This window comes from Gouania willdenowi, chromosome 14 (genome assembly GCF_900634775.1).
Source record: "Gouania willdenowi chromosome 14, fGouWil2.1, whole genome shotgun sequence".
Taxonomy (NCBI): Eukaryota; Metazoa; Chordata; class Actinopteri; order Blenniiformes; family Gobiesocidae; genus Gouania; species Gouania willdenowi.
This window is the reverse complement of record NC_041057.1, coordinates 28,385,458-28,409,298: the sequence shown is the minus strand read 5'-3', so window position 1 is coordinate 28,409,298 and position 23,841 is coordinate 28,385,458. Positions and strand designations below refer to the sequence as shown.

General features: G+C 37.7%; 2 protein-coding genes across 3 annotated transcripts in view; one reads left to right on the top strand and one right to left on the bottom strand.

The window, feature by feature from the left end:
• Positions 1-15,227, bottom strand: part of zzef1 (zinc finger, ZZ-type with EF hand domain 1) — an 80,513-nt gene extending 65,286 nt beyond the window's left edge. The window contains exons 1-5 of the mRNA XM_028467000.1: positions 14,799-15,227; positions 10,990-11,134; positions 10,694-10,888; positions 4,147-4,330; positions 3,873-4,072 (exon numbers count right to left, since the gene is read on the bottom strand). Coding sequence (XP_028322801.1) covers positions 3,873-4,072; positions 4,147-4,330; positions 10,694-10,888; positions 10,990-11,134; positions 14,799-15,227 — 1,153 coding nt within the window. The remainder of the gene's footprint in view (positions 1-3,872; positions 4,073-4,146; positions 4,331-10,693; positions 10,889-10,989; positions 11,135-14,798) is intronic.
• On the top strand, positions 13,445-23,615 carry cyb5d2 (cytochrome b5 domain containing 2). Of its 2 annotated transcripts, XM_028467017.1 has the most exons (5): positions 13,445-13,457; positions 17,800-18,079; positions 19,494-19,634; positions 21,214-21,400; positions 23,243-23,615. In XM_028467017.1, exons 2-5 carry the CDS (start codon positions 17,821-17,823, stop codon positions 23,415-23,417), a joined length of 762 nt encoding a protein of 253 aa, XP_028322818.1. In that variant the 5' UTR covers positions 13,445-13,457; positions 17,800-17,820; the 3' UTR covers positions 23,418-23,615. The 2 variants fall into 2 exon arrangements, with proteins under 2 accessions (XP_028322818.1, XP_028322817.1); XM_028467016.1 differs by lacking the exon at positions 13,445-13,457 and having other exon boundaries at positions 17,679-18,079.
• The last annotated feature ends 226 nt before the right edge of the window (positions 23,616-23,841 follow it).

Below are 23,841 nucleotides of genomic sequence, written 5' to 3'. Positions count from 1 at the left end.
ACGTAACGAGACAGAGCAGTTCTCACGAAATTTATATAATCGCGCAAGAACGCAGTTAAATGTATGTGTTCTAAAAGCAACAATAAACAGATAAACAGGTCAGTGTTCCTAACGAAGGAGAACAAGAATGTTGGACTCTGGATTTGTCATAGCCACATTTTTTAGCAACAGCCAACAGAGAAGAGATAAAACTGCATCAGTAAAACATGAACTAAATCAAAGTTGCTGCAGTTTACAGTGAGTTACAGTATGAGAGGAATCAATATAGTGGTATTGGTATAGTTTTTACACATTATGACGTTTTGGTGATGTATTTACTTGAAATATAGTCTGAAGTGTTTTGTATTGAAAAGTAACCCGATATTTTATTGCGGAGTACGTGCTTAATTTCCTGTTTAGCTTCATTTGCTCTGTGCTGATTGATGGGTCGTGCTCCGGTATCCGCCAGATATAGAAGCCCTGCGTATATCTGGTGGAGGGCACCGGACTACCGCATCTGGGAAGGAGCAGACACGCACCGCAGCAGACCCGGTGGAAATTAACACATAGACTAAAGTGGAAACCTATCAGCTCCGGTGACGTGGCGATGACGTAATGCAGCGGAGCCGCATCCAGTGGAAACTGGGGGTTAAAAAAAGGCCTTTAAAATGACAAAATATTGTCCATTGTCTGTGTTTATTATGCCTTCAGCCTATTTCACCTATAATTCATCACATTACTGATTAAATACTGAAGCGCATTTGTAAAAATTTAAGGAACTATTTACAATTAAAAGCATGAATGAGGTCCTATATTCTCTGTACAGCCTCCAGTGATAGGCTGTACAGAGGAAATAGGACCTCATTCTCAAAGACAGAGCATAGCAGCGCTGCAGCTGTGTAGACCTATGTGGTTTACCAGCGGGGTTATTAAGATATTCTGTGAAAGGAAAACCAAAAAGTGGTATCAGTGATAACGTGGGCTTTTTTAAAATTAATTTTATTTTAAGTGGTTTTAATAATCAGTTTTTGATCTGTTCTGAATGTGTGTCTGCTAATGCTCCAATGACAGCTGAGGTTTGTTTAATAATTTATTTTCAGTCTCTGTCAGATTTTGCTGCTGCTCCATAAATCCACGCAATCAGATTAGCGTACACGAGGTCAGACCTGATGTGAGATCTGATCGAAGCGTACGCTCTCGGCATGTGAATCTCCATTATTGACAATGATTTCATACGCACCTCGATACACTACCAGCGATACGATACATTAGCGATATATTAAATCCACTGGCAATACGATGCAAAACGATTCACCCCCTGTTCACGATTCGATACGATTTGATGATTTTAATTCTACACAAAGAAATTATACCAAAAATTTTAATAGTAAATAAGAAGCTGAAATTCAGTATGGTACTAGGGGCTGAGGATTTACAGTATTGTATTCCTTATAAGCAGCAAATTTAACAAAAAAAGTGCAGATTTTGCTCATAATCTCTACAAGTACTATGCATCACTTTATGCAACTTCTTTTTGGCCTCTTAAAAAGAACAACAAAAACCCAGGCCTTTCCACAACTAGCGTTGGGATTTGGAACCAGATTCAACATTAGCAATAGGAATCGGTTTCCTCACATTTAGAACCTGTTTTTCACACTGTCAGAACTTAAACAGTCAACACTAAAACAACATCACTCTCAATGAGTGACATAAAGTGACACTTTCAATAGTACAATGTCCATATTCCTGTCTGTGGTTCCTGTGATTTCACCCATAAATTGTACCGATGCACACTGAATGAATCCATACATTTGTATCGCGCATGTTTGTATCTAAATACCGATTCATATCGATTCATCTCCACATCCTTAGTACGCTCATGAATTTGGTCGATTGCATGTCATAAGCTCAGATATTAACATACCAACAGTTGACAAATGGGGGCCCATATACCTAAATATTGTTTTCAAGTAACTTTACTTTTTTGTAAAGGTGGGCGACATGGACCAAAAACATGATATACGATATAAATCTCGATATTTATAACTTAATTTAAGTCTTACCAGGAGAACAATTCTGGGTTAAATTTTCTGATGCAAAGTTTACCTCACGAATGAATTCTGAGAAAAGCAGACAGCACTCAGACTGAGTCACTGGTTAAAATGAGTCACCAGTTGAATTTAAACATCACATTTCTCCTCAACACAAGGGACTCAGATTTTCCGTGACCAAGAAAAAAGGGGAATTACTGTTCTAAACCTATATTTATTATTATTATTATTTAATCAGGCCCCAGTATGACCCGGAAATACTTCACAGTTATGTTTTGAGACAATATCCCACATTTACACAATAATTTACCCACAGAAAACAAGTGATTTCCGCATAACCCTCCCAGCTTCTATTAGTCATCTGAAGCATAAAAATATAAAAATAACAGTGGACTCCATTAACTTTATTTAGCATGTTTGCTACGATTTTGGAAAGTTAAAGAGCCACTAAAGTCATCCAACTATAGGGAGAGACATTGATACAGAAACAAAACAGGAATGTTTAAACTGGTAATGATACCCTACATTACCCAAAGTGTTAACTATAAACCACTTCCTGTAGGTTTTCACAAACTAGTCAATACTCAATTGCAGAAGATCAGATGGAGTCTTGCTCTGCTTGGCGAGGGTTTCGAATAAAATGAACACTCCTGCCAACATGTTTGACAGTTACATGATATTTTTTAAAAATTCTGAATTAATCAATCTGAATTAAATTACTCTGATTTAAAGTGTTCTGCTTCGTATTTACATGGAAATAGTCATTCCGAATTGAGGATTACATGGAAACAGGTTTATTCGCCTTTATTCAATTCTGCTTTAGGTCTGGGGGTTGGGAAGGTTTCTGATTGGACAGGGCTGTAGTCATGTCTAGGGAAAAAACAAAACAAACCTTTTTTTTTGTGGCTACAACACAAAAGACCACATATTAAGAACTATTTTATTGTAGCTTTGAAGCAGCAGCTCGACAATAACATTGTTTCACTTTCATCAGCTGAGCAGGAGAAGGAAGATAGACGACTGTACTTTGGCCAATCAAAGTCAACGGCTGCTCTACGTCTACAGGACGCTGAGTGAAAGTATAATTTTGTGATGACCCACGCATCATTTATGAAGCCACTGTATGTGTCCTTGTTCAGGGTTTCATTTCCCCCATGAAGCCTGTTTGGTTTGCCGATATCCGTGTCTGTGTGTAATGTGTCCACATTTTTATGCTTCCATCCATCCACTCTTTTCATTATATCCATGTCTTCGAAGGGTTTTATTAAATAAGTAGTCTTTAGTCTAGTCCAACGTTTGCTACGGGCAGCCATCTTAGATCATGTTGTCACCAGCGCGTCATGACAGAACGCGCATGCACAGAATGACTGAAATTATTTAAAGTAATTAAACATTTACAAAATCGAGGAATTAATCAATTTGGAATTAAAATCAGAATAAAATAGCCACTTAATTTCGGATTTAAGTTTAATTCGTAACGGCCATTTTTTATTCGAAATTACGGATTTATAAGGTCAGTTTAAAGAGGATTTAATTTTTATCCTGAATTAAAGGGGAATTAAAGCTCTTATTTATATTTTTTTGAGTAATGGAATTTCTTAGTAAATACACTTGTGTTGTGTCGCAAAAAAAAAAGCCTGGTGATATACTTAGTCATTAGATCAGAGGGGCACATGATTTGGGAAACACTGCTGTCCACAATGAGCAAGGACCAAACCGTGATGAGTCAGTGGATGAGGACAGATGTAATATTTTTATATATAACAGGCTCCAGGAACTGAACTGAACGGACAACAAAGACTGCTTCCTGAAAGAGGCTGATGATGTGACTGTGTGACTCACAGGGGTGTGTGATGTTGGCATTCTCCAGAAGGGCGACGTAGCCCGTGATGATGCTGGGGATGCGGATGTCTCTGATCTCATGGAGGGAATGCCTGTTTTTACCCACGGCGACCGACACCAGCTGAGGCATGTAGCTGTGGTCGTTGGAGGCAACAGCGATGGCCAAACGTCTCAGAACCACATCTGGTTTCATTTTTAGTCTGAGAACGAATAAATAAACAAGAATTTAACACGGACAGACTCACCAATATTCCATGAAATACATGACTTTTACCTGATCCAGTGTGAGCGAGCGCTGCCGTCCGACTGCCAGAACGATGACGTTTCCCCGTTTGTCATTTTGTAAATGTCAGTGACGTTGGATGAAACCTCTATTGCACTGTAGCACTGTGTGATCACCTTCACCTTCTCCACGTCTGGGTCACGGTCCAGCTCTGCTCGGTATTGAATGTCTAAATCTGAAATGGATCAGGACGGGTGTGGGTTCATTTGGAAAGATCTGCACATATTTAAAGATGCAATAGGTAACTCATATAAAAGTGAGTTGTCATATTTTCTAAAACTAAAAACAGCATTACATGAAACTAGTAATCTGTAAAAAAAATAAAAAAAACAGGCTCATTAAGTTCCGCCTACTGCTTCAAGGCAAGGCAAGGCAAGGCAAATTTATTTGTATAGCGTATTTCATACACAAGGCAACTCAATGTTCTTTACATGATAAAACATTCAATTGTTTAAAATCAATAAGAACATTTAAAATCATCAGTAAAATCAATTCAAATCATCAACAAACACATTACATCAACAACATGACCAAAAATCTATCTCTCAATCATACAGAGTAGAGACAAAAAGTGCCTTTAACTTTGATTTAAAAATGTTCACGTGATGCTGACTTCAGCTCTGCTGGCAGTTTGTTCCACTTCTTTGCAGCATAACAACTGAAAACAGCATTACCATGTTTACTGTGAGCTCTGGGCTCCACTATCTGACCTGTGTCCATAGATCTGAGAGATCTGCTGGGTTCATACCTGACTAACATGTCACTGATGTATTCTGGACCAAACCCATTCACACATTTATACACCAGCAGCAGAACTTTAAAGTCTATTCTGAGGCTGACTGGGAGCCAGTGTAAAGACTTTAAAAATGGAGTAATGTGCTCTGACCTTTGTTCTGGTTAAGACCCGAGCTGCAGCGTTCTGAACCAGCTGTAGCTGTTTGATGCTCTTTTGGGGGATTCCTGTCAGAAGACCATTACAATAGTCCAGTCTGCTGGAGATAAAAGCATGGACCAGTTTCTCCTGATCTTTCTGAGTCATTAAATCTTTCACTCTGGAGATGTTCTTTAGGTGGTAGAAGCTGTTTTTGTGATAGATTTGATCTGACTGCTGAATGTAAGATCTGAGTCAATCAGAACACCAAGGTTTTTGACTTGGTCTTTAGCTTTTAAAGATCGCGACTCAAGATAATTGCTGACAGCTGTCCTCTTTTCCTTGTTACCAAAGACAATCACCTCCATTGTAATGGTTTAGATGATGGAAGTTTTCACTCATCCAGCAGTTTACTTTTTCTAAGCAGTCACACAACACCTCAATGGGACCATGGTCATCTGGGTTCAGTGATATAGCTCTGATAATCAACCTTACAGTTCTGTAAAATTAGTCCTAAAGGAAGCATATAAATGCTAAACAGAAGCGGTCCAGGAACAGAACCCTGAGGAACCCCACAGGACATTGATAATCTGTCAGATTCAAAGATTCCAATGCTTACAAAATAACTTCGCTCCTCCAAGTATGACTTAAACCATTGCATTACTTTTCCATTTAGTCCAACCCATGTTTGCAATCTGTGCAAATATTCTACTGCAAATTGCCAGAATCCTGCGACCGAGCAAAAAGAAACAATCAGAGCCAGGATTGTGTGTGTGTCTGATGGACTGTCTGACAGCTGTCGATCACAGCTCCCGGCCCCTTCCTCCTCAGCTAGCTCATGCTCGCGACTGCTGATACTTCCGTTAGCGTCAACAGCTTAAACGGCAAAGATGACGAGTGAAAAGAGGAAGCAAGAAGGAAGAAAAGCTAAAAAGAAAGAATTAGACCAGAGCCCGCGACAAGTGGAAAGTCAACATCAGAGTGGCTTTTCAGATGTGAAGGGAACTCCATGATCTGGAAGACCTCAAAACTGACGCAGAGTTGGTGACTTTTCTGCTTGACTGGTAATTACCGCTGCTTGATTAACATTATGTTTGATTTGTAGTTGTTACACTAGTACTCCGTAGTGCATGTTTTATTACAGTGATGTTGCAGTCGGGGTAACGTTAGCTTGTTTCCGATACTAATGCTAAGTGTTACCGGTTGTTGTTGTTTTATTTGAAAGTAGCAGACGATATCTTTATGAAGTGACCCAACAGTCTTATCGGTTTTGTTGTGTGGTTTACTGGCCATCCAGCAATATTTACGCCTGCCTCCTCTGGGGGAGGGACTTTGGAGACAGGACAGGAGAGCAGTGGAGAGGGAGGGGAGGGATCTGAAAGTTGTACTTGTTCAAATTTAATGCTAAGTCCTCTTTCTCCTCCTAGTTACCAACTGCACCTTTAATGCTCAAACATACGACAACTACTACGTGCTACTCAGACTGTAAAAAGAATGGACAATGCATGCTCACGGGGAATAAGGCTGAACAATTAATCGCATTTGCGATATTCTCGCGATACCATAAAACACTGACAAGCTATATCCTTATCAACCTTGTTACCGGTATTTTTAAGGTTGCGTTAATCCTCAAGCCTCAGACAAGCATTAAAACTGCCGTGCTACCTGTCATTCCTACTTAAGAACCCGCATGCAGAGCTGACTGACGGTGAATGCTCCGAGTATGAACACCAATGCACTCCTTTGGAGTGCGCGCGGTCCGCAAATGCATCCAGAATCAGAATCAACTTTATTGGCCAAGGGTGTATGAATACACACGAGGAATTTCTTTTGGTGACCTGTGCTCTCTCAGGTAGTGTAACATTAAATAATAACAATCAACTAGAATAAAGAAAAATAAATAAAATAAATAAAAATAAATAAAAAAAGAAGTATAAACATAAATATAAGAGTAGTTAGACTAATATGTGCAAACTAAATAAAAATAACAAGATAATAATAATAATAATAATAATAATAATAATAATAATAAAATAAAATAAAAATACAATAATAATAATAATAAGATAATAGTGCAGTAGTGCATTGATGAGTAGTGCAGGTGAACATTTAAATGAAAAAATTATGTCCATGAACATTTCTCAGTAACAGGTTGTTATGTTTAGTTCCAGGTTATTTCACAGTAACAGAAACAGGTCTGACACTCTATGACTGTTTAGAGTTGATCACAGTGACAGCCTGGGGGAAGAAACTGTTTTTATGGCGGGTAGTTTTGGCGTACAGTGATCTGTAGCGTCTGCCGGAGGGGAGGAGTTTAAACAGATTGTGTGCAGGGTGTGAGGGATCTGCAGTGATGCTACCTGCCCGTTTCCTAACCCTGGACAGGTATAAGTCTTGGATGGAGGGCAGATCAACACCAATGACCTTTTCTGCAGTCCTGATTATCCTTTGTAGTCTGTGTCTGTCTAGTTTGGTTGTAGATCCAAACCAGACAGTGATGGAGGTGCACAGAACAGACTGAATGATGGAGGTGTAGAACATGATCAGCAGCTCCTGGGGCAGGTTGAAGTACATCCTCTGCTGTGCCTTTTCCTGGTTGTGTCTATGTGGGAGGTCCACTTCAGGTCCTGTGAGATTGTGGATCCCAGGAACCTGAAGGAGTCCACGGTAGCCACTTTGCTATTCAGGCATAATGAGCCCTTCATCGAGTGCGTCCTCACATTGAGAGCAGCAGTAAAAAAGAAGAACGTGCTGAGCTCAGTGACAGAGCGTACATGCTCATCAGAATCATTATGGAGGGACCAGAACTGATGGACTATGATGCCAGGCCAGATGTTCAGCTGTGGTTCTCCCAGGGCAGGGGTCTGCAACCTGCAGTTCTGGGGCCTAATGTGGCCCTTTGACTCTTTTGCAATGGCTCCCTATAGCTTTAAAAAACTATTGAAATAAAGTACTTTTTTTACAGAGACTATTAATGATTAATGACAAATAAAATCAAGCTATAACAATTTGTTTACATAAAAAAATCACGTTGTGCAATGACTCAGCACCTTCCTACTTCACCTCCAGCAACATCTACAGACCATCAACGTTCCTGCACCTGTGGCTAACCTTAAGTTTTAAATCCCTGGTAAGATAACTAAAAAAAAAAAACAAAAACACTATTCTGGGGAACAAAAAAAATGGATATTTTAATTGTGTGGGAACAGATTCATTTAACCACCAATGTACAGGTTAAATATGCATGCTTTATGTGTGGAAAGAAATGAGAAATTAACATGTGTTGACCACATGATAGTGCGTTATCAAATTTAAGTTACTTTTTGTAGCCTTTCAAATACATTTACTAAAAAAAAATCTTACATATATATATATATATATATAACACTGTGTTTTGCGCGAGTGTACAGAATCCAGAAGTGAGTAGTGTAGCAACAGAGACGCTACAAACAGCACAAAGGACAGCACAGCTGTGGGTGGAGGAGGTGGATTCTCTGCAGTGGACAGCAAACAACTATATGGTGGAAGGAGCTTCACTTGGTGCTAGCATAAACGCAATATACAGGACCTGGAGGAGTTTATCATTACGTATTTGCGACATAAGAAGAACCGATAAGCGGAATTGACAGGCAAGCAAACAAACGATTCCGAGGAATTGGATTACTGGGAAACGGTTCTCAGAAAGAACCAGTTTTTGATTCCCATCCATACTTTGGAGACACTGAGTTTAAACTGTTGTCTAATTTTGAGTGGTTTTGGTGTAATTTATATGTACTTATTTTGTATTTTTTTGTTGTCTTTTGTATTTTTTTTGAGTAAATATGTGTATTTACTGCTCTTTAGTGTGTTTTTGGAGTCATTTCAGGTCATTTTATTGTCTTGTTTTTGGAGTCCTTTAGTGTGTGTTTTTTTTTTTTACTAAATTTGTGTATATTTGCCATATTTTTCTGTTGTTGTGGGTGTAATTTTAGTCATTTTCTAAATTATTCTCTAACTTTGTGTATTCCTGTTGTCATTTTGTGGGTTTTTGGAGTCATTCCATGTACATTTGTTGTGATTGAGTTTTTGGTGTCATTTATGTGTATTTTTGGTGTTACTTTGCATAATTTTTAGTGATGATTTTGTATATTTGTAAATTGTAATATTACTATTAAATAATAAAATTATTATTATTTACTTATTCTACAATATTCACTCATCATGACAGTAAAATAGTCCATCCACTGCAGTAATTCTTCTCTCAACCAGTAGAAAATGCTGTGAACACGCGATTATGCATGAAAAAAAAAAAAAAAAACGTCATATACAGTGAAACGTTTGAATTTTGAAAATTTTCATACCTCCCAGCTCTATGTCCATTGTATTTAAAATTAAGAATAAATCTCCACTTGTTTATTGATACTTGCCGCTTGTGACCCTTCTTCCAAAAACAGGGAGTCAATGCTAAAATGCTAGGTTAGCTTGAATGACCTGTTTATTAAAATTAGACCCGCTCCTCTCCAGACCCCACCTCTCAGATCAACTTGCACGCGTCAATTGGCTATTAAATGTCACACTGAAAGCTGCTGAATATGGGCATGTGGAAGCCTGATAAGTTCGTTTCGGTCCCAAACAAGGATCGCGCATCACGGAATTATTACCTTCAACGTTTTAGTAGCCTAATAAGCCTGATAAAAAAGTGTTAAATAGCATAACTTTAGTGCACCAGCTTGTTCCCCGCCACTCCTTTCACTCTTCCCTCAGTCCTTCTTTTCCCATTATCCTCTTCAAAAGCTTCATACACAAGGCACCGACTATATAGTCCTCTGTCTTAAAGCTCAAACATACTCAGGCGGACTCCGCGCACAACGGACTCTGTGCGGACTGTCTGCGCTTGCTCCTCCAACCTCATATAATCGAGCGGACTTGGAGGGGAACGTCACATAATGATTTCCTGTGAAATTTCCCTAAAATCCTACATTTCCCAGAATCCTTTGTATATCTCTGCTCCAAAGTAACAGACAATGGAGACATAAAACCAGAAATTACTCGCAAAAGAGCTCTGCCTTCTCTCTGGAAAACACTCTGGCGGCATCGCTCCATCTCACGCAAAACGAAGCTCCGCATTTACAACTCGACAGTGCCCTCCATCCTGCTCTATAGCTGCAAGAATAAATGGTTTTGATTGTAGAGCTCTCGGAACCATCAAAAACATCAGGTGACCCCAGTGGGTCTCCAAAGTAGTGCTAAGAGCCCAAACGTGTTAGCCTAGAGCATCTTGCTTGGCTGTGCAGCGACGCATCCGCTGATTTGGCCATGTCCTCCGCCTACCTCGTGACCGTCCGACAAAAGCCATTCTCCGGTTTGACCTAAGGGCAGCAGGTTGGAGAAGGCCATGAGGCAAACCCCGCACACGATGGGTCGACATCATCGTGGGCGACCTCAGACAACACAAAGTTGCTGTGGAGAACGCAGATCTGCTGGCACGGGACCGCCAGTTTTGGAAGAAACTGATTTACCTGGTTGGCTTGACGCAAGGGGATGGGAGACCACCCTCACCGCAGTATCCCTAGTTAGTTAGTTAGTTATGTTTATGTAATTGTATACTGCACTAATAAAATGATTGTATTGGGTGTGGACTCCAGGAAAAGGAGCAATGCTCTAACCAAAGCTAACTTGAAGGCTCACCTTTCTCTTTCTGCACCAGGAAGTCCAAGAAGTCCTGGACTACACTGGACCTCATGGTACATATGCTGTTGTAGCCCTCTAATAAAGGAAAAGGAATGGCACTGCTGGGAATACGATTCCTGTGTAAAAACTTTAGGATCTTGGAGGCGTGGGCCCCTAACTGGTCTTTTGATTTGGAGAAAATGTCAACAAAACCTGTTGGTGTGGAGAGAGAAAAAAAACAAGATAAGTCAAGTTCAAAAGTGATTATCATATCATGTAAAGCTCCAGGTTAGAGAACATTATCATCATCATACCTGGAGTTAAAGAGCAAGCCTGGAGGCGTCTTATCACATGACTCAGCTCTCCCTGAAGATTAGCCCCGTTGGAGTTCTTCAGAGCTACTAGCATCGTCTCTACGTCCACCACCCCGTCTCCTTCTGCATCAAACTGTCCAAAAGCCTAGAACAGCAAACACAGACTTAGTTTAAATCATTAAAAAATACTTTAAATTGCACAGTTGCGTCATGTGTCACATTTCTGGACCTAGTGTTTACATTAATAGCTTTACCTGGTTTCTCGCTCGCCCGTGTTGCTTCTGCCCTATAACTAATGACTAGAAATAACTATGAATATTGCTTTTCTTTTTGTAATGTTTTGTGCAGTGCATATTTCCTCCTTACTTTCTTATTATTTCTGTTCCTTTAACCTTTTTAATAGCCTCCTATGGACAGGTGTTGTAAATTAGCAACACACTCAAAACAATACATTTTGGTATCTAATGTAATTGTGATGTCCATATCAAATAAAGGGAATAATACTAATAAGGTATTTGTATAGCGCATTTCATACACAAGGCCATTCAATGTGCTTTACATGATTAAAAAGTGCAACAGAAAACATTTAACAGTTTAAAAATCAATAAGAACACTAAAATCGGCAGCAAAAACATGTTAAATCAACAATATTATGATTAAAAATCTCCCTCTCAGTCATAGGCAGTAGAGAACAAGAGTGCCTTTATAGGGCCCTATAATTTCCACGTTAACGGAATCGCAGAATTGACTAATAAAAACGAAATCCAAAATTGACAGAAAGTGGACGAAACGCAGTAATTATGGGTTTGTTGTGGGAAACGTTTCTGCTATTTAAAAACTAATTTGTTCGTGCATTCTAAACCTGCTGCCAAATTAATGTTTTGAGTGAATTCCAATTAATTTTAATTTCTATTTTATTTTCTGTTTGGTGTTTGATTGCAATGTAGTATATTCTGTTTTGATCCGTTTTTGTATACATTGACTTGCTGTGGCTTTTTACTTTTTTTTAAATTAACAATTAAAAAGGCCACAAAAACAGTCACATATTTACATGTGTACTATTAAAATATTTAACAAATGTTGTATGGTTGTTTTACATTTAAATATCACTTCCCAGGAGCTTTGTCGTAAAGCTTGTGAAGAAAGTGACGTAGTCTATGCGCATGAGTTGAAAGGATCTGCAAGGATTGGGCACTGACTAGCGTCTCCACCTGAAACACCGTCTAAACGACCAAAAAACTACGCAAATCATCCCTCACTCCAAAATACGGTGACGACCAGTTCCCACTTAACTTTAAATAAAAAAAAAAACAAAATTTGGAAAATCAAATCAAATTGATCTTATAGAAAAATTTGACTATTAAAAAAAGAGGCTACAAGGAACAAAGGTGAAACTAAAAGAACATCACATTGAGAATGGTTGCTCACACTCACCTTCCACTCAGAAATCAACATTAATCCAGAATAAAAAGGATTTTATAAAATTAATTATTACATTTATGCTATATCTAGGCTTACATAACATTGTAGGCATACAAATGTACAACCACACAAAGTATTCCTAGGTGAATTAAATATGTTAAATAAAACATAATGTGGCAAAAAATGTCTCGATCCATTTTTCTTCAACAACAGTGTGTCTGTTTTACGTCATCTTGAGTTTCCGTGAACGCTCTGATGAGCGGGTCCATTTAAATGTTGTTGCTGCAAGGAATTGTGGGTCAGCAGTATGTGGTCTTCTTTGGTAAAGGATGCATCAGTGTTTCCAAGGCTAAAGGAGGTTATAAAGGAAGCATTGAGCCTCCTTTCCTTAGCTTTTAGAACGGTCTTTATCAAGGAGCAAGATATTGATTTTATATATATACTGTATTTATAGATTATTTTGTATCAAAATACATGTTTTAGGAGTCACTGCTTTTTCTTCTTCTCAGAACAACATGATAACAGTTTAATGATCTCTGAGTTCATCCTAACCCAGAGCTTCCCCTAAACAGGCCACACTACTGAACTCACTCACACGTGCTGTCCCTTAGAGGAAAAAGTGGCACATATTGTGCAGCTGTTCATCTGTGTGGCATTTTGTATCAACACTTAACCCTGAATTGTTTTTTTGGTAAGACTTAATAACTAAAATTATCGAGATTTTTATCGTATATCGCCATTTTCATAAAAAATATTGAGACAGGAGTTTTGGTTGATATCACCCAGCCCTAGGATATATCAGTACTCTTTAGACCTCTGGTATTATGTCACATTTCTGGATAGTAAGATTAACAGTTTTTGTGTGTGTGTGTGTGTGTGTGTGTGTGTGTGTGTGTGTGTGTGTGTGTGTGTGTGTGTGTGTGTGATGAGGACAGTAAAACTGCTCAGGGGTGTTTTATGCAGATAGTTGCATGCTGGAATAAAGGCAGTATGTACTAAAGTACACACTCATCAGTTAAACTAAAGAAAATGTCAGTCAGCAGCAGGTAACACAGTGTTTCCTTCTACAGCAAAAGACCAACAACAACCCACTGACAATAAAAGCCTGTGACCATAGGTCAAAGGTCGATTCCACACCCTGAGTGAACATTACACCAAACCACTTGTCCCCTCATTAATCACCAGAGGTGAAAGTGATGGATTACAAGTACTCACGTTACTGTAAATTACTTGCTTTCATGGGTATTTGTACTTTTTTGAGTATATTTCTAAATCAGTAATTTTACTTGTAAGTTTTGAAAGACGTTACATTTCTACACCCAACCTTTACTGAGTAAATTATTATTTTTCGATAATTTTTTCATGATCATAATCCATAAATTCTTAGTCGTGTCATTTCTGATCAATTCTCAGCCATTTTGTTTGGTTCAAGTTGTGGTTTCTACATAATATGTTGTTACCTACATGGCACATTATGTGCCATAAATCTAGCTATACTTTAGAGGCTGATAATTTATTTTCAATTTCAATTAAATTCATTTGTGTTGTTTTTATTTTGAAAAAGAATTTTAGATTTTAACAAACCTTTTGTTTTATATAGATGCCTTTGTGGAAAATAAATCGAAGACCTTTTCTCCATAAGCGTTATGTGCATATGTTTTTTCACCGTGCCAAGATGGCCTAGTGGTCTAAGGCACCTGACTGAAGGATCCTTCCTTACGCTAATGTGAGTTTGAATCCCACTTTTGTCATACACATTTTTTTTCATTTTAACATATTTAAACACGGCGAATACCACCTTTAAAAATACATATACAAAAAAATTACATTTTAAGGTATTTCCTGGGTTAGGGCTAAAATAAAAGGGTTAGCGGAGTAGCTAAAAAAAATATATGAGCCAAAATAAAACTGAAGGAACTTTAACTCACTTGGTGCACCTTTCACGTGACCTAAACTGGCCAATGAGGGGCGCTCCGTATGAATAGATTTGATGTCTATTCATACGTTCCTGTATGACTAGTCACGGCAAACATAAATTCAGTGTAAATTGGTCATGATTTGCTCTCTTCCTTTTTAAGTTTATTTATGAGAAGTTTACTGTATGCAAGGGAACCGTGGAGGGTGAAAGTAACTAATAACTTTTACTTTGAGCACTACTTAATTGAGATACTTTTTACTTGTAATTAGGTATTTTTATATGTATGACTTACTTGTACTTGAGTACAATTTAAATAAAACAACAGTACTTCTACTTGAGTAGATGTATCAGTACTCTCCTCTGCTAATCACGCCCTGCTCCACCCTTCATACCTGACTGATAGACATAAACATAAGGACTTCATAAGGTGAAAGAAGAGGTATGGTGTGTTCCCTCTGGCTTTCCGTACCTCTTCACACTCAGTCCTGGGAGCGTCTCTGCTCTCCAACATCTCACAGAACTGCTCCACATTCACGGACTCTTCTCCTCGGCTCATCCGGTCCTCCAACCACCGCACCAGGACACCTTCGTTCCCAGCCAGGACGGACTCGTGAATGGAGCCCCCAGAGTCGCTGATACGGGCCGCCGCCTCCCTCAGCTTTACCTGCTCCAGGAGCACCCCAGGATTGGGGGGTCCTCCGGCGGCCACCGACACGTTATTTGATCCCCTTCCGCTTCTCGCCGGCCCGGAGCCTCCGCCACCACCGCCTCCTCCTCCTCCTGCACTGCCGCCAGTGGCCGCAGAGGCCGGGCTCTCTTCCGCGAAGCCGGGACTCTCCGTCTCCATGTCGTCGTCGTCGCCGCTGCCCACCCCGCAGCCGCTCTCCGCGTTCCCCATGGTTGTGTGACCGAGCTTAGGAGGGCCGCGGCCCGCTGGGTGTCAGCTCAGTAGGCAGAGAGAGAGAGAGATTCTCCTCGGCTCTCCAGCAGCCACAGCTCCGCTCACTACTACCGCATTGACGTCCTGTACGTGAGCTCCGTCCAGACGTCCCCTGCGCTGACAAACTGCGCATGCGCTGCTTTGCGTTGCCAGGTTGGGTCGACTCTCGCAGTTTTGGTGGATTTTAATTCTCTTTCTCAGGCAAAGATAACAAAAAAAAAACGTATTAAGATTTCATAATCAGATACATAGAAATATCTAGAAACTGCCTGTGGATAGTTTTCGTTACAGTTTTTCTATTGTTAGCGCGCTGTAAACAGAAACACACGTGGAGCTAATCATTGATTATATGCTGAGTCATACCATGATTATTCAGGGGAGCGTTTGAATGAAAAGCTTTGTTCTTCAAGTTCACGTGAATTTAGGGGAAATTTATACTGTTGAAGAATTAAGTATTTGCTAATGGGACAAGAATAGTATTTGATATTAATATAGATTTTTTTAAAACACCAGAACATCATTATCCTATGGATATGGAATTGGAAGCCCGTTTCCGCCACTAAAATAATAAATAAATAAATAAATAAAAAATCACCATGGAAAGTCATAATTACGCAAGCGCAGAATTATGAGAAAGAAAGTCATAATTATGAGAAAGTAAGTCAGATTTCTGATATAGAAAGTCATACTTATGAGAAACAGCCATAATTACTAGAAAGAAAGTCATAATTACGAGATATATTCATAATTATGAGAAAGAAAGTCATAATTATGAGAAAGTACGTCAGATTTCTGATATAGAAAGTCATACTTATGAGAAACAAAGTCATAATTATTAGAAACAAAGTCATAATTATTAGAAAGAAAGTCATAATTACGAGATATATTCATAATTATGAGAAAGAAAGTCATAATTATGAGAAAGAAAGTCAGATTTCTGATATAAAAAGTCATACCAATGAGAAACAAAATCATAATTATTAGAAAGTAATAATTACCCGATAGAAATTAATGATTAATTTCAAAAAAGTCATAATTATGAGATAGAAAATAATGATTAATATAAAGAAAGTCATAATTATGTGATAGAAAGTCATAATTATGCAAACATTTTTTTATGTAAAGTTACAAAAGAACATAGAAAAATGTGACAGAATCATTTTGGAATAAATATGTATTTATGTACTTCATGCACCTCGTGATAATTTCCAAGAACTGAATAAACAGCCAAAATAAGTTTTGAATGGTAGCAGTGTCGGTAGAATGCAGCAAATGCTCAGTTTTTATCTCATAATTATGACTTGCTGTGATGATTTTTATAATTCTTTTTTTTTTGGTTTGTTTTGTGGTGAAACGGGCTTCCATATTATCAACACAATGTATGCTGTAAATGTAATCATTGTGTTTATTATTGCTGCTTTAATTTAATGATTACATTGAAAAATAAAAATCACCCTCCCCCCAAAGAGAGAAAAAAATAAATAAAAAAATGACACTTCCTCTTTAAAGGTCATACAAATAACATGCCTGACATGTTCAATTACATATTTTAAAACAGTAACAATACATTTTTTTTTTCTTGTGGGTTAACTCATCTTCTTTTACCTACCGCTGTACAAACAAAATACTTTATTTTTATTTATTTTTTTCATGAGCAAAACTTTTAAATAACAATGACACCAGCAGGGATCGCATTCATAACAACGTTAAATTCAGTAATGGGAATTACCATATTATATGTTGAGATTAAATTACAATCTGTCATTAATGATCCATCCGAATTAAATAACTGAGAAACCAAATATAGCAGATTGTGAGAAAATCAATTGAGGTACAATAAGGATTTGTTTTAATGTAAAATGTTTCTATTATTCCAAATAGTATATAAATTATGTTTGTAGATCAATGACCAAGAGAGAAGCATTTGTTTATGAAATTTAGACAGTTTGGAAAGGGATTTTTTAAAACATTATAGTTACATAATAAAGAATTTAGACCTACAGAAAACTAATTTTGGAATAAAATTCCAAATCGAAGACGCAGGGTTCGAGATTAATTGTTTGTCATTTTATTTTGAAAATCTAAAGAGATAAGACCATCCTTATCATATGGGTTCATTATTACAGGTTTTTATAGTGTTTTTTTATTATATATTATAAAGTTGAATAGCTACAGGACTTCAACTTGTGACACATTTGTCTTACAGACAAATTTCTACAGAAATGGTTGCTTAACATTTGTGTAAACAACAGATATTATAGTTAAAGAAACACGGTTTGTGCAAAAATAAAATTCACTATTTTTTTTTTTACATTGTTGTGATTCACAGGTGAGAAACGCGACTGTGGTGTTTATTTTTTAATTTTATTACTTAATTTTGTTTATTTATACATTTGTGCTTTAGTGACTTTATTGTTGCGTTAAAATCAAAGGCCATCAACGTCAGTATCTGGCAACACGAGCGCTCCTGTAGCAGCCTCGAAGGCGGAAGCACGAGCGCAGTGTGTGTAGCCTGATGATGGACGCGCAGTGAGCAGCACTCACTTATATCATGGCTGCTGTTGTAACAGCTGGACTGGCTCTGATGTTCCTTCCCCTGCAGGAGGAGAAGTCAGTGATGTTTGGAGAGGACCGGAACCGGAACCAGGAAGCGGCTCGTGCTGCGCGGCTCCTGAGCAGGAGGGAGTTATCAGTGCACAATGGAGAGCAGGGCAGTGAGGGCCTGTTCCTGGCCCTCCTGGGACAAGTGTTTGATGTTCAGAAAGGATCTAAACACTATGGACCTGGTGGTGCTTATCATGCATTAGCAGGTGCTCAAACAGCAAACCATCATTACAGTCCTCTATATACAGCGGTTCTCAACCTAGGGTTCAAGAGACACTGGGAGGGAGTTCCCCAGATGCCTTCAAGAAACTAGGAATATTTTTTATAAAACAATTTGAGCCCATTTTTGCTTGTTTTTTTTACCATTTTTCTGCAACTACATCAAGTTACCAGATTTTAACCTATTTTCATCACTTTTTTTTGCTCTGTTAATGCATTTCTGCCACTTCTCCATCAAATTTCAATGTCTTTTCTGCACATTTTTTCCCAAGTTTAAGACATCACCACTTTAATAACCTATTGTCACCTATGTCGACCCCTTATTGTCACTTTTAACCTATGTTCCTATTTAATGCTTATTTTTGCCAATTTAACAACATTCTTGACTTGTCATGCCCATTATTTGCCAGTTTAAACAATTTTTTCCAATATGGACACTTTGAACCCTTTTTACCACCTTTTCTCTCAGTTTTTGACCACTCTAATTAGCAACTTTTAACCAATTTCTGTGGTTTTTAAAATCCCATTTCACCACCTTTTCCACCATTTTTGGTCACTTTTAACCCATTTTATTTCTGATTAAAACAAGGATTGACATCTTTAAGATGACTACATATGGCACAAATATTAATAAACTTCCTGGATAACACTGGATATTGATCAGATCAATAAATAAATGTGGTTATCACAGATTAATAGTGTTGATCCTGTAGAGCAGGGGTTCTCAACCTTGGGGTCTGGACCCGTTTGAGGTTGCGAGACACTGGGAGTGGCTCACTGAAACAATTTGAGCCATTTTAGCTTATTTTTACCCTTTCTCTGCAACAAAACTTGCCATATTTTTACCTATTTTCATCACTTTTTCTCACCATATTTTTGCACTTTTTCAAATGCCTTTTTGGCAAATCTTTACCACTTTCAAGACATTTCCGACACTTATAAATCCTTTCCATCACTTTTCCACCTAATGTTGCACATGTTGACCCATTATTGTCACTTTTAACCTCTTTTCACCATATTTCATGCTTATTTTTTTCCAATTTAACCACAATCATGATTTGTTGTGCCCATTATTTTCCAGTTTAAACTAATTCAGTTAATATTGACACTTTTAACCCTTTTTTTGTCCGTTTTTGGCCATTCTGATTTGCAACTTTAACCAATTTCTGTGGTTTTTAAAATCCTATTTCACCACCTTTTCCAAAACTTTTGGTCACTTTTAACCCATTTTATTTCTGATTGAAACAAGGATCGACATCTTTTAGATGACTATATACTATGGATGTCACAAATAATAAACTTCTGGTCTCTGGCACCTTTATTTTGGCGGTCGTGGGCTGAAAAGGTTGAGAACCACTGTTCTAATAGTTGCTCATATTTAATGTCCTTGTGTTCTTACAGGGAGAGATGCATCGCTGGCTTTCATCACTGGAGATTTCACAGAGCGAGGACTCACAGATGATGTGTCCAGTCTTTCTGCTCTGCAGGTTGTTGTCCTGTATGACTGGCTGGAGTTTTATCAGAGGGAATATCAAAGTGTTGGTATGTCATTGATGCAGAATCTTTCTAATTTCACTGCTTTTTATGTTTGTTTTACGGAAATGATTGTTCCACTTGGTCCTCAAGGAACAAATCGAGACATTCAGTTCCTGTTTGCTACCTTTTCTAGAACAAAATTATTTAGAACTTGTCAATATCCATAATTCTGTAGTGTATATAGTTCAGGAATGGGTCTGCATGTGACCCCCGGGCCACCAGTTACCTACTTTTGGCTGGTCCAAAAAACCAATTCCCCCCAAAATTAAAATCCATGAAGTTGGAAGAAATATTAAACCCAACACCATGCACAAAATAACTCTGAAAGCACAAAAGGCCAAAAAAGGAAAGTAAAAAACAGTCAACAAGTTCCAAAAAAAAACAAAAATACGCAAAACAACAAAATCATAGAAAAATATTCCAAAAAATACACAAAAGAAAAGATTACAAAGTACAATAAATAGCCACAATAACACCAAAAAGACCAACAATTCCCAAACAAAAACATACAAGATAACACAAAAACCAGTCAACACCACACAAAATAACAAAATTATACAAATAGAAAAAACACAAAAGAAAACTTCACAAAATTACAGTAAATAGCCACAATTACAGAAAAAAATACAATTCCAAATGACAGAAAAATAGACTAAAAAAATTAATAAAGCTACATTACAAAATGACATTGAATAGACAGAAAATTACAATGAAAAAACACAAAACAAAAAATAAAATGACTCAAATAAACACAAGCCCTTTATTTTCTCCTGTATGAATGCTCATATTGGTCATTATTCTAAATGCTGACCTGAACGTTAACATGAGCCTTACATTAGTCAAACAAAAAACAACTACAGAAAATAGCCACAACTACATCAAATAAACTCAAAATTACAACAAAAACACAAAAAGAAAAGAAAACCTCAAAATGACAAACTACACAGAATGACAGAAAAATACACAAAATAAAAATCAAACTACACAAAACAATTAACACAATTACATCAAAAATACACAAAATTACAATAAAAATACACAAAAAGAGAGAAAATAGCCACAGTTACATTAGGTATACTCAAAATTACAATAACATTACAAAAAAGAATAGAAAACCTCAAAATAACAAACTGCATAGAGTTACACAAAATAACAACCAAACTATACAAAACATAAAAAAACTAAATACACAAAATTATAAAAATGAATAAAACTACTGAAAATACAAACAATTACATCAAATATACGTACAATTCCAATAAAAATACACAAAAAAACAAAATGACTCAAACACACAAAACAGACACAAAGTATTTGTTTTTACCTGTATTAATGCTCAGATTGGTCATTTTTCTAAATGCTGACAATGTTGATAACGAACTTTTGGTCAGAGAATCAGTTTTTCATCTCTCGTAATTTAATCTCGTGTTATGATTATTAAAAGTTTCATTATTTGAGTTTCATAATTTAAAAAAATGCCAAATCTGTCCATTTATGGCCTGTACATTATATATTATTTCACTGTGACTAATTCTAACTGCTGACATTAGCATTTAGAATCAGTAAAACCACATTTGCGTTCCAGGCGTGGTGGTAGGCCGGTTCTACAGCGAGACGGGACGTCCAACAGAACAACTGCTGCGAGTAGAAGCATCTCTAGCTCAGGGAAAGCAAATCAAGGCCGAGACTGAGCGAGAAAAGATGAAATACCCCTCGTGTAACTCAGAATGGAGCGGTGCCAGGGGAGGAAGAGTATGGTGCTCCACTAAGAGGTATCTATGACCAGTGCAGGATTACTTTTCAAACCATGGTTCAAGCCTCAAATCTTTGAAATGCACTTATTAGAAGATTTATGTCTAACAAAACACATTAATTTGCACCAAATTCATTTAATTTCCTTTTAAAAATGGGACTACTTTACAGGTTAAGAGCCTGTGTTCCTCCATCGTTGAAATCATGTGATTGATGATGTCACACGGCCCGACTGCCTGTAAACATCCCATTGTTTTTTGTTTTTTTTTATCATTTTGCAGCTTTTTGAGTCAAAATAATGACTTCCTTCTTCTTTTTGCTCTAAATAATCAGGAAAAGTTAAAAGATGTCGATGTTAAACCTCTGTTGTTTACTGAAGGATAATATAGTAAAGATAGTTCCAACTCTGTGGTTTGGCAGTAGACAATGAAGCAGAGAAGGCGAGCTCTCCTGAGGGACCTTTAGGCTGTGTTGTAAATGTCACATTAATGTACTACTCATACCAAGCCTTACGTCAAAATGAGTATGTATGCGTTCACATTAGATAGTTTGAAAAGATTGAGTATGTGAGAAATACCTGCATGTATACTATGTGGGGACATTTTTTAAGTATGCATAGTGGGCACACTAGTCATACTCAACCGCCCCATGATGCATTGCAAGCAGAATGTAAAATGGTGCTGGGACCAAATCCCCTTTTCAAAATAAAAGCATTAATTCTGATCTTCCATTAGTTTTAACACTTTTGTAAATCGGGCTCTTGTTTTGAAGTTAACAGGAAGTTGTCAGTAGCACAATGGAGGGTCTCTGAAAATCAATGAAAAGTCAGCATAAAATGTGTTTCCGTGAGTTTTATGAATCAAATGAGCACTTTCTCACTTCAAATGTTTAAAGGTGGAGAAAGATATTTAGTCTGTGTGATTCAGGTTTTTGTCGTAAGTTCTAAATGCATCTTGGGAAACTTGGAAGTATACTTCAGTGGGAACACTCATCATCCTAATCATACTAATAGTATATAGTAGACAGTATATACTCATTGAGTGTGTAGTATGTTAGTGTGCAATTTCGAACACAGCCTCAAAGTCCCTTAGGAGAGCTCCTCTTCTCTGCTTCATTGCCTACTACCAGAGTGAAAGGTTTAATAACTCAGAAAGATCAGGAGAAACTGGTCCATGCTTTTATCTCCAGCAGACTGGACTATTGTAATGGTCTTCTGACAGGAATCCCACAAAAGAGCATCGAACATCTACAGCTGGTTCAGAACGCTGCAGCTCGGGTCTGAACCTGAACAAAGAGGTCAGAGCACATTACTCCATTTTTAAAGTCTTTACACCGGCTCCCAGTCAGCCTCAGAATAGACTTTAAAGTTCTGCTGCTGGTGTATAAATCTGTGAATGGGTTTGGTCCAGAATACATCAGTGACATGTTAGTCAAGTATGAACCCAGCAGGTCTCTCAGATCTATGGACACAGGTCAGATAGTGGAGCCCATTTTTTATCCTTTCTTTAAACCAAAGAGGGTTACATTAACATCTTATTTTTTAGAGCAACCAAAAGCAGCACAAGTTGTAATTTTGACTGAAAAAGCTGCTAAATGATCTATAAATCAGGCTGAATGTTTCACTCCAATAATAAACAAGTGGATGATTACAGGCAGTGGGGCCGTGTGCCATCATCAATCATGTGAATCCAAGATGGAGGAACACAGGCTCTTAAACTGTAGTCCCATTTTTACAAGATAATAAAACAAATATTGTGCATTACGATGTGTTTTGTTTGGGCATAGATCTTCTAATAAGGACATTTAAAATATTTTAGGCCACATTTGTAAAAATGGATTGAAAAGCATTTGTTTCGTTGCAGTGGAGGAGTAGAACGAGACTGGACTGGAGTCCCACGAAGGCTTTTCTCTCCAGGTGTCGGCAGCATTCGATGCGTCTGCGTTAAAGACTCTTTCTCGGCCAAGTTAGACCCAAACCTTCAGACCTATGATGGCTGTCCACCACATGCTGAGTCATGCTCTGTGACAGAGGACTAGACCTCGAACACGCTAAACTGAAGATGCCTCTGTTTTCTCCACACAGAGGGCTGGTAGCAGCGCTGTCATTCACACACGGCTCAGCACGCCTCACCTATTCATATTTATTTTGTTACAATGAGTGTTTTTGTTTTTATATTTATATTTGTACTCATGTTTAACTTTAATTGTTTTTTGTCTGTATTTTTGCAGTTATTACCTGGTTTATTATTTTTGTTAAGTGTATTTGAAGGAATCCCTTATGCAAATAAATTATTATTGGCTTATTGAAAATGGTCATTTATGAATACATTTAAAATGTAATTCATTTGGTTTATAATAGAATACGGTACTTGCTTTTGCGTTCCTTAACTGTCCATAATTAGCAGTGTGGGGCCCCCAAAAGGTTTCCCGCATACCCCTAGGGGTACGTGTACCCCTAGGG